Source organism: Alexandromys fortis, unplaced genomic scaffold (genome assembly GCF_014885135.2).
Source record: "Alexandromys fortis isolate MF-2015 unplaced genomic scaffold, M_Fortis_MF-2015_v1.1 scaffold_19, whole genome shotgun sequence".
Taxonomy (NCBI): domain Eukaryota; kingdom Metazoa; phylum Chordata; class Mammalia; order Rodentia; family Cricetidae; genus Alexandromys; species Alexandromys fortis.
The window spans coordinates 10,154,274-10,165,933 of record NW_026067890.1 but is presented as its reverse complement, the minus strand read 5'-3'; the positions used below and the strand labels follow the sequence as shown (position 1 = coordinate 10,165,933).

General features: G+C 41.5%; 1 protein-coding gene across 1 annotated transcript in view; it reads right to left on the bottom strand.

The window, feature by feature from the left end:
- Nucleotides 1–9,294: 9,294 nt before the first annotated feature.
- Arsj (arylsulfatase family member J) overlaps nt 9,295–11,660 on the bottom strand; it is a 48,665-nt gene continuing 46,299 nt past the window's right edge. The window contains exon 2 of the mRNA XM_050147163.1: nt 9,295–11,630. Coding sequence (XP_050003120.1) covers nt 10,226–11,630 — 1,405 coding nt within the window. The 3' untranslated portion in view covers nt 9,295–10,225. The remainder of the gene's footprint in view (nt 11,631–11,660) is intronic.

The following is an 11,660-nucleotide window of genomic DNA, read 5'->3' as shown; positions in this document are numbered from 1 at the left end:
TGACCATGTCCATTGCTTTACAGAAGCTTTTCAGTTTCAGGAGGTCCCATTTATTAATTGTTTCTCTCAGTGTCTGTGCTGCTGGGGTTATATTTAGGAAGTGGTCTTTTGGGCCAATGCATTCAATTCCCAGAGGACATTGTTTGCAGGACTTCTATCTTCTGTTTCTATTGTGTGGAATAATTTGAGGAGTAATGGTATTTGTTCTTCTTTGAAAAATTTTGTAGAATTCTTAGTTGAAACCATCTGGTCCTGGGCCTTTTTATTTTTTTTTTTTGGTTGGGAGACTTTTGATGACTGTTTCTATTTCTTCAGCAGTTATTGGTCTGTTTAATTTGCTTATCTGGTCTTGATTTAATTTTGGTGAGTGATATTTATCCAGAAAGTTGTCCATTTCCTTTATTTTCCAATTTTGTGGAGTACAGGTTTTGAAATATGACCTGATGATCCTCTTTATTTCCTCAGTGTCTGTTGTTATGTCTCCCTTTTCATTTCTGATTTTGTTAATTTGGATATTCTCTCTCTGCCTTTTGGTTAGTTTGGATAAAAGTTTGTCTACTTTGTTGATTTTCTCAAAGAACCAACTCTTTGTCTCATTGATTCTTTGTATTGTTTTCTTTGTTTCTATTTTGTTGATTTCAGTTCTCAATTCCATTATTTCCTGCTATATAGTTCTCTTAGGTGAGTTTGCTTCTTTTTGTTCTAAAGTTTACAAATGTTCTGCTAATTCACTAGTGTGGGATTTTCACAGCTTCTTTATGTAGGTATTTAGTGCTATGAACTTTCCTCTTCACAGCTATCATTGTATCCCACAAATCTGGATATGTTGTGTGGTCACTTTCATTGAATTTTAGGAAGTCTTTAATTTCTCCCTTTATTTCTTCTTTGACCCTTTGATGATTCAGCTGAGCATTGTTTAATTTTCATGTGTTTGTGGGCTTTCTGGAATTCATATTGCTGCTGAATTCTAGTTTTAAACCATGGTGATCTGATAAGACACATGGTTTTATTCCAACATTTTTTATATTTGTTGAGGTTTGTTTTGTTACCATGCATGTGGTCAATTTCTGAGAAGGTTGCTAGGATTATTTCTTAGACACACTGGCATTGCTCTTTTCAGTTAATTGTTACCTAGGGTGGACTCCTCAGACATGGAGGGATTGGGCTTCACTTAAGAAGGAGCAAAAGGAGGGAGAACATGAGCAAGGAAGTCAGGACCACGAGGGGTGCACCTACCCACTGAGACAGTGGGGCTGATCTATTGGGAGCTCACCAAGGCCAGCTGGACTGTGACTGAAAAAGCATGGGATAAAACTGGACTCTCTAACCATGGCGAACAATGAGGGCTGATGAGAAGCCAAGGACAATGGCACAGGGTTTTGATCCTACTTCATGTTCTGGCTTGGTGGGAGCCTAGCCAGTTTGGATGTTCACCTTCCTAGACATGGACGGAGGGGGGAGACCTTGGACTTTCCACAGGGCATGGAACCCTGACTGCTCTTTGGACTGGAGCAGGAGGGGGAGAGGAGTGGGGGGAGGGGGTGATGAGTGGGGGGTGGGGGTGGGAAATGGGAGGCTGGGAGGAGGCAGAAACTTTTTTTTTCTTTTTCTCAATAAAAAATTAAAAAAAAAAGAAGAAGAGAGCTGGGAGCATTATGGCAGGCCAAGGCTTCAGGATGATTGTCACCCTGTGTTGCCCCTTGGCTTGCCTGTAGGGACATGAGCCTAAGACCTTCTTGTAAGTCAGGGTTGTTTCCTTTGTTAGGGAAGTTAAGCCTAAAGGCTCATCGATTCTGATGAACATTTATATCCTAGCAACCCTAAACTTCACTTATCGCTAAGAAGCCTGTTTAGCGCATGTGAGGTTTCAAACCTGGGCCAGATGACTGAAGCTATCTCCCAATATCAAGGAAAGCCATATTGTTTATTATTTAAAGACATCTTTTTTTTTTCTAAACAAGAGTTGAATCTAAATTATATATACAGTATATTTTAAACAAGAGCCAAATCACATATATAGAATGTTGCAGCAAATTAAAATTTCTATGTATAAGTTTTAGTTATAAGACCTTTGTTATAAGTTTTAAAGCTATTTTGCTAACATTTTACAGATTCTTAGGCACATCCAGTGAATTTATAAATCTTGAGGCAGAGTTTACAGCAGTCTTAGGAGATATTTTGAGAGCAGAACATAGAGAAATCACAGAGGCAGCAGATTCTGGAGTGGTACCTTAGAGATAAGAGATGTTTGGAAGTGGAGGGCAGAGCAGGCTTAGATATAAACGATTTGGGGATCATTTGTCTGTGCAGTTCTTACAATCTGTGAGAACTTGGAAATCAAGTGTGCCAGTTTTTGACCATTGCTCTGCACTAAAGCCAAACTGTAATAATAAACTCCGAATCCGTATAAGAGAGGGACAGGGTCTCAAAACAGAACCTTGCGTGGAGGAGGGGTGTCCCCGTAAACTTGGAAGTAGGCGTTGAGAGCTGAAACTGCAGGACCTGCAGGCTAGAGAGAACGGTAGTGGTCCTGCTGGGTGGTCTGTAGTACTAGGGGAGGTGAGAGAAAGTGAGGGGAGGGGAATGGAGAGACCCAGACTACTGCAGCTGAGAGAAGTGAGGAGCTGGAATGAGTAAAATGCCTTAGTAATAAGAATTTCCATCCGGGATATTTCTAAGCGTGATGGGAAACTGGTAAGAGAGAAACATGTTCCACATCACAAAAGATAGGCATTTCTTCTTCTTTGACTGGAGCTCAGGGTGAGCAAGAGGAGCTTCTTGGCACACCAATGAGGCTTTGGTAGTAACAGTACACAGAGCAGGTGACGCTGAGTGACAATTACCCAGAAGAGAAGGAGAAGGCAGAGCCAGAGAAAGCAGGTAGAGAATCAGACTCTAGAATTTGGAACCAAATTTTGTGAGTGGCAGAAGCCAGGAGAAACCAATATCCATTTAGGAGAGTCAGATCAGCAGCTTGGCAGAGTTCCCCAGAAGGGAGCTCATTTCTGCCATTCCCGAGTGTCGGCACCGAATTAATGTTGAAAGAAATAAAAAGGAAATGATAAAGAAAGGACTATGACTGCTCTAAGGTATTGTGGAGGAAAAGGTTATTGTATATGTGTGGGAAAGCATAGCCAGAGGCAGAGACAGGGCATCTGGGGGAGTCCAGAATGGGCATAACCAGAACGAGCTGTGAGGAGAAGAGGGGAAGAAGAGGGGAACCCGGTGCAATGGCCTGGAGGCCAACTTTGCTGACAAGATGGCCTCTTATTTAAAATATGATTCCCTTTCCTCTTCTCGTTTTCTTTCCTTTCCCTGTTTCCCTTCATTCTTCTCTCCTGCCGCTTTCCTTCTCTTCATCCCTCCTTTTTTCATATTGAAACAGTCTTGCCATATATCACCCAAGTTGCCTTGAATCCCAAGCATCCATCTTGCCTTAGTCTCCTTAGTGCTGGAATTCTAAGTTCGTGACATCAGGGCTGGGTTTTGGAACATGATAGTCTAGAAGAAACAGGGGAGGGACCCACTTTTCACTACCAGGATCTGAGGGAAGCCAACAGGGCCAGCTGCAGACATTTGAAGTGGGCAGAGAAAGTGCTGACTTGGGCTTGAGGGCTGTGGGTCAGGAAGACTGAAAGCTGACTTTGTTTCTAGGGAAAGAAAGAAAAGATCTGAAACTTTCTAAACATGGGTTTTCTGAAGAGAAAGAATCTTAAAACTCTCCCAGGTCCTGGAGAGAGAATGAGAATTCCCCAAAGTGAGATTTGGGGAGGCTTCAAATAGTAGAACTTGCTTTTCTTGCTGTTCTTTTTTAAACAGAAAGAGAAAATGGATTTGCTCCCAATGCTAAGAATGACTTTAGGGGCTCCAACTCCTAAACTGTTCTGGAAAAAAAAAAAAGAAAAGAAAACCCAAAAAACCAAAAACCTGGATCTTACTTGTGGATAGACAGTCCCCCCACCCCCCATCTTTCCTTTCTGCCCTCATTTCATGCCTTTTACGGTTTACAGGTGGGGCACAGGTCTGACCACCAGGTGTTCTGGTAACTCTAGAATCCATCTCTTTATGCTGAGAGGCCTCAGGGAGGAAGCACCAAATACTGACCACTGTTTACCTGGGTTCTATGAGCCTTATTTCACGTCAGGAAAGGATGCGGGGACCTGGAGGTTGTCAAGGTTTCATGAAATCCAAACATGTATCATACCTGTATATTAGGTACTGAGAAATTGCTTTGGCTAAGGAGAACTGGCCTGCAGGGTAACAAAAGGATCGACCTTGGCACCTCTACCTACTTCTGCATCGCTGCTTTCTCTGCAGGCAGCCATGAGAATCGCACAAAGAGTAGCCGTCCAAAGGCTAGGAAATCCCAATCGTTCTTATTCCCTTTCAAGGCTGTGGGCATAATGATAAATGAGCCATCTTATCAGCAGTGTGTTGCAGGGTCCTATACCAGACCCCAAAAAGGCATTTGATAGTCTGTATCCTTTGTCCTAAACACGCACTCACCTAGGATTTTAGGAAGAACAAGGTCTAGCCAAAAAGAACCTCAGTGGATGAGGGTAATTACAAATGAGGCTGTGTACCCTGGAGTGGGTGTAATCATCCCATGTGAACTGGCTTGTTTCCTCAAGCAAGGAACTTCTTGGAACTGCCTTGCAGAACCCAAGTTGAGACCATAATTAAGGAGACTCTACTCATAACCAGGACTGCTACATTGTGCATACCTTCTGCATCCCACCCCGATTCTCCCTCCATTTAACCCTGAAGCTCATGTCAGTTTCCCAGAGATGAACGTGGGATCATTCCACCCTCTTTCGGCAACCACAGTAATTCAGTATCATTTCTCTACTTCCCCCCATCATTCATCTCTTTAGTGGAGCACTGAGACTGGTGTCTAAGAACAACCGTTGAGTCTGCGATCACAATCGTTTGGGAGATGTAGAAAGCCACAGCTGGCGGCCAGTGTGGACGTCAGGAACTGGAAAACACAAAGCCAAGTGTAGGTAAGGGTGGTTCGTCTTCATCCTGCTCATCACTTAGTCCGCACTGCCTGAAGCCAGCAGAGAGACAGCGGGACACCTCGGCAGCCGCCAAGTTAACATCTGGAACTGTGTGGCAGCTGTAGCTTTCAGCAAAAATTGAAGAAAAGAAAAATAATTTATAACATTATTCTGCTGTTTTTAAATTTAAATGCCCAGCAATGAATAGTGAATGTGCTTACCTTTCTCTCTGTATAGATGTTGGACAGGATTCTTCCTACCAGGAAATGCTAAACACAGACAACCAGTGCCCATGTTGGAGAGAGGGATTTTCTATGACTGATGTTAAGCTAGTTCTTCTGCTAGGTACTCTCTGGATGTTTGGTGTCAGAGACATGAAAAAACATAAAAAGTAGTTTCAAGTAATAAAACTATCACAAGGTGATAGTTTTAAGTGAAAGGAATTTAAAACACAGGATGTAGGAAGAAGCTTCACTGTGATAGACCACAAGATGTAGGACGCTTTAGTGTGAGATCTACTTGTTTGCCAAAATATTGATCTGCCAAAGAGGAAGGCAACTCTCTGTGGTTCATTCCTAGAGTTTTCATTAGTTAAGCTCCTATCACAAGAGGTAAGACTGAAGTATGTTTTAAAATTACTTTAAAAATTATCTATGTATGTGTACATATCATATATGTGTATAAGTGTATATATATAATTGTAAACAGAAATTACATTTATATCATTTAATACTCATCCCTCTAATTTCTGTATTTCCTAACTTCATCTCTAATTCATTGTCTCTTTATTTAAATATATATATATTTAATTATACATACATGCTAACAAAATGTAGATACAGCCTGCTGAATCTTAAAACAAGTTTTACCCACACACCGTCATACACACCATTGTCACACAACATTTTCTTCTATTTTGAACCAGTTTATTCTGGTCTTCCGAAGAGAATTCCTTGCAATCCTTTGTTCTGTGGGCACAGTAGACTCTGTCCTTCAAAGTGTCTCCAAGCCCATTGATTCTCCTACACATCATTTACCATTGTGCCCCCAAACTGTCTGCATTCTGCCTTCACCCTCCCCTCTGGGAAGTGGGGTAGAGGATTCTGTCTCCTGTTGCTCTGGCACAAAGTCACCTTATGAATACTTATGTGCACAGAACTAATTAGTGTGTTTCTCCTATTAAATAGACAGCAGATCATTTCTGGATACCTTCCCAAGGCACAGGCAAACCTCCTCTTGTGCCTTCACACTCGGGCATTAGACTTCAATGGTTGTTTAGAATTTAGGTGTCAGTACTTGGCTCTCCCCAGGTAGCTTTAATTCTGAAAGCTTTGGTCCTAGAAGGTCATATGACATACTGGCATTCATGACTGTGTTTGGACTTTTACCAGGAAGACAAATTTTACTTCTGATTTGTGAGATGCATGTTTTCCACTTAATTACCAGTTGGGGAAAAAAAAGAAGGTAGTGAATGAATAGGCAGGACATTTCTAATGAGCCTTCACTATTTTCTTATTATATTTTAACAGAGAATTTATTGTTCCCTGAAATTATATTTGCCAGTTGACAAAGACTGTGACAGGATGGTGGCAAATTTGAGAGCAAGGAAACTTCTAGTCAGAGGAGTGCAGTCAGGATTTAGATAAGTCTGATCTAATCTGCTCAGCTTTCTGAGAGAACATCTTGAGTATGTGCTTTGATTAACATCATATTCAGTCAATGAATCAGCTTCACTCAGATGGCCAGTAAGCTGGGTGAGAGGGGCACATTTTTTCCAGAAACAAGATTCATAGTCTGTAAGTCTGGATAGCTTCGTAAAAAAATACCAATATTTGAACCACGAATCATTCAGCATCCATATTTCTACAGAGACACAAATGTTTATCTGATAATTACAGTTTTTCCTTTTCCCAAAGTGATACAAAGAAGTCATTCACGATGCTTCTCTTCTGGAGATCACTTTTAAGGCTGTGCATTCTGTAACCCTCAGCACTGTGCTAGAAAGGCAGTGGTCTGTGTTATGAGGAAATAAAGATGATACAGATAAGGTTTGCTTTCTATTTTATTTGATTTTTTTTTTGCTGAACGTTTAACTGTAACTCCATGTTCCAGTAATAAGTTTTTATACTTCTAGAAACTTCTTAACTTTGTGTCAATTCTTTTATTATGAGGAATGGTATTAAAGATAATTAATTCTAAGGTGGGTATGGTGGCACACATCTGTAATTCCAGCACTTGGAAGTAGAGGCAGGGTGATCAGAAGCTCAAGACCACCATGGTGGTGTAAAGGAGAATGGCCCCCGTAGTTTCATATATTTGAAGGCTTGGTTCTTAATTGATGGACTGTTTAGGAAGAATTAAGAGGTGTGGCCTTCTTGGAAAAGGAGTGTCCCTGAGAGTGGCTTTGAGGCTTAGATACCTCACTCTAGGCCCAGTTTCTCTCTCTTTCTGCCTTCAATTTGCAGATAAGATATAAGCTTCAGCTACTTCTCCAGCACCATGCCTGCCTACCTGCTGCTGTGTTCCCCACTATCGTGGTCATGGACACACCTTCTGAAACTGTAAACACGCCTCCAATTAAAAGTTTTCTTTTATTAGTTGCTTTAGTCATGGTGTCTCTTCACAGAAATAGAGCTGTAACTGAGACAGTCCTTCTCATGGACATAGTGCATTAGTAGTCAGCCTGGGCTGCATGAGACCTGGTTTAGAAACAAAAAGAAAATCTGGGCTTGGTGATGGCAAGCTCTTTCAATCCCAGCATTTGGGATACAGCAGCATGAGGATCTCTGTGAGTTCAAGGCCAACCTGGTCTATATAGTAAGTTCTAGGACAGCCAGGATTACACAAAGAGATACTGTCTCAAGAAAAAGAAAAAAGGTGATTAGTTCTGTTTTTAAAGGGAGCAGGAGGGAGAAAAGAGGGTTCTGTGGGCTGTGTGGGTAGGTAATGGGGGCTGATTAGAATACATTGTTTACACGCAGTAAACTGCCAAATAATAAATAAAAATATTTTCATAATGGCAACAGATCACTTTAGCCATTTTCTGGCAGAAAATCTTTTGGTTGTATACAGTATTAAGAATTTGCAGTTATTTATAGTTATTTATAATCCTAACACAATAGGTAGCACTTACCTGCTCCACTCTGCTCCACTGTGGGTTAATACAATCTTAATTTATCTCCTTGTTCTTTTTTCCTCCCTTTCCTTACTAGAACCATAGAGAAGACCACATGGTAAAATCTGTTATTTTGTTTTGGAGACAAGGTTTCTCAGTATGGCAGCCTTGAATGTCCTGAAATTCACTTTAGAGACCAGTGCTGGGGTTAAAAGTGTGAGCCACCATGCCTGGATCAACCAAGCATCACTTACACCAGTTTTTCTTCTAAACCTTAGTTTAGTTATAACTTTAACAAAGCCTATGTTATCTCTTAAAACAGTCACAGCACTGTTTTGCATCCCACAAAGAAATGGACTGACAATGTTGTCATGAGAGAAAGCTACAGGAAATGCCATGGAGCAAAATGGAACTATACCCTTTAGAAACAAAATGGTTCAATCAAGCACTTTAAAACAACAACAATAACAACAAACCACTAAGCCCATTTTGGTAGTTTGGTAGCTAGCAGACGCCTTCACAAGTTCTCAGAATCATGAAGGACAGCCTTTGCTGACTCATATTTGCATGATAAACGGTGCAGGCCCCACTCACCTTCTCGATCACCAACTGTTTTATCATGGTTGTTAGTTTCCAGGCCACAGTTTCTGCTGCCGTGGCACTTCGGGTGTGGCTTCCCAGCTTCTGCATTAAGAGGAGACATGTCAAAAAAACCTCCGTGGCTGCCAGGAACAGTTGCTGCTCCATGGCCCTGTGATTGGCTTCATTTCAGGTCACCTGTCTTCAATTCTGTCTTCAGATTATCTGCATCTTCAATTTCTATTTTTTATCTTATACTTTATGTAAGAGGAGGGTTTATACATACACATATGCATATATAATATATATAAATAATATGTTATTTCTCAAAACAAAACATTGTTCTCAATGCAGTAGCCATGTGAGAAAATAATTCTCTTCATTTACAAAATCTTTATTTGTTACCATGTTAGCACACCGTCCCTTCCTATTTGCACAAACTTTTGCCTGTTGCCAGGCATTTGTTTTATACCTGTAATTACAAATTCAAGGCCAGCCTGGGCAGCTAAAATCACTAAGAAGATTTCTATTTGTCAAAATGAATAATACAATTGTATCTAGAAGTGTAATAATGAAATTGGAAAAGCCACACTAATGCCATAAAATAAATCACTTTAATAATTAATATATATAAATAGTTCGTGGTGGAAACAATAAAGTAAAATCAACTCTGTACAATCACAAATTTACAAAATTTTAAAAATATATTTATCGTCTTACATTCAAATAATGGTGAAAAACTGAAGGCTGTATTTTTTTCTGAATGAGTTTCCTTTTATATTTTATGAACATACATAATATAACAGTGATTTACGGCATGACAGTGCTTAGTAACTTTAAAGAATTGGAATACAATTCTTACTTAGAAACTAATTAATTAAAATAATTAAAATCATCTGCATAACTTTTTTTGAAAAATAAATTAGGCACTTTCTCCTGAAATTATTGTCCTATTAAAGTGTTTGGGGTATAGTTACATTCATTTCTGGCAATGCTCAGACGTTATCCGCTGTTGCTCTAAGTAGGATGAGGTGAGGTGCAAACTGTTCACTAAGAGAAGCGGCAAAGGCAACACAAAGTAGAATTAGTTTAAAAGCCCAAGTTGCATATGATACAGATAAAAAATTTCTCTTAGAAATACTGTTTTTAGGCCTTTGAGGTAACACAGTCTTCGACTGTTGTCAAATGTCATTTCTAACCATGTTACGCTGTGATTTCCATCCTCTACGGGTCGCCGTCTCTGTTGCAATTCAAAGCATTCTGATTTGTCAACTGACTAATCATTGACGGGACAGAGAGAAATAAATAACTGCACTCTGCTCTCTGTGTGGCCCACAGAAGCAATGCCTTTGGCACGCAGGAGGAGGATAGTTTGGTCCACACTGGCAGCCAGGTGCCAGAAGCCGCTGGCAGAGAGCAAGATGAAAATACGCCCAAGGGGACTGACTGGCAGTGGTATTTCTGAGGCAAATTCTTTGAATTACCTAGAAACCAGGCCATTTAAGCTTAACCAAGTCAGCAAGTCTTGCCTTCAGCCGGCAGTAACACTTGGGTGGTATTTTGTTGAAGAGTGTGCCGCCGGTTGTTTTCTCGCCCTCGCTTTACTTTTCTTTCGCTTGTTTTCTTTTGCCTTGGTTTTGTTGGTTTTCTTTTTCTTGTTTTCCTCTTCATACCACGGGCCCCAGACTCCTCCGTTGAGTCGAGGGTTGCTTCTGGGATCCTTCGGGGGATACCTGACTGGCACGGCTGTCTTGTTGAACTGTGACAGCCTCCGCAGCAGCTTCTTCACGATGCCAGGATACCGGCTGGAGAGGTCCACCCTCTCGTATGGATCAGCGGTGATGTTGAAAAGCCAGATGCTTTTGCCAGTTGACAAGGTAATCCTCTCGTTGTGCCATCGGTTTGGGCCCAGATTGCTGAAAGCCTGAGGGGGGACCCAGTCGCTGTAGCCAGGATTTCCTGTGAGCAGCTTCCAGTGTTGCACCCGGATGGCTGACTGGATTGCCGTGTTCCAGATTCCGTAGCCTGCTGCCCAGGAGCCATTTTTCGCCTTGGTGTAAATGGGGTCAATGTTGTGCAAAATATCCACTCGGGGTGAACGAAGGCCTTCACTTATTGTCTCCCAGATATCGTATCCATCCAGCTGAATGTCTTCATCAATCTGCCCTTCTGCCAATGAAATCAGGGTTGGGTACCAATCTGTGATGTGCACAAGTTCCTTACACACCGTTCCCTTGTTTTTCAGAAGTGGACTGTGCACAAAGCCAACTGCCCGGATGCCCCCTTCCCAATATGTTCCTTTGCTACCTCTGAGAGGCCAGTTACTTCCTCCTGCTGTGGGCTGTCCACCGTTATCTGAGGAGTATATGATAATGCTATTGTTATAGAAGCCATACTGCTTTAGAGCCAGGGTCACATTGTGGATCGCTTCATCCAAGCAGGAGAGCATGGCCGCGTACCTCCTCCTGTTTATGTTGATGATGGATCGGTAGTGTTCAAAATACCTGCCAGGAGCTTGCAGTGGTGAGTGCACAGCTTGGTAAGCAACATATAAAAATATAGGTTTGGCGGGGTCATGGGAAGCTAGGATTTGCTGCACTCTCTGAGTATACATCTGTGTTGAATATATGCCATTGTCATAGTCCCAAGCAGCGTTATCATTTTCATATAAGTCATAGCCACACATCCCAGGGCTGTCACATTTGTAGTGTGTATAATAATCTCCACTTCCCAAAAGGGAGCCAAAGAAGGTATCAAATCCTCTCTTGGTGGGCATGCATTCTTTCCTGTAAAACCCCAAGTGCCATTTCCCAACCATATGAGTTGAGTAGCCGACCTCCTTCAGCTTTTGAGGTAGGGTTGCGTTGTCTAGAGGTAGACAGTTGGGTTGGGTAGGTCTGATGATAGAATGCTGGAGTCCTGTGTGGATCTGATACCTTTAAGGGAAGAGTAAACATCTTGTCAAG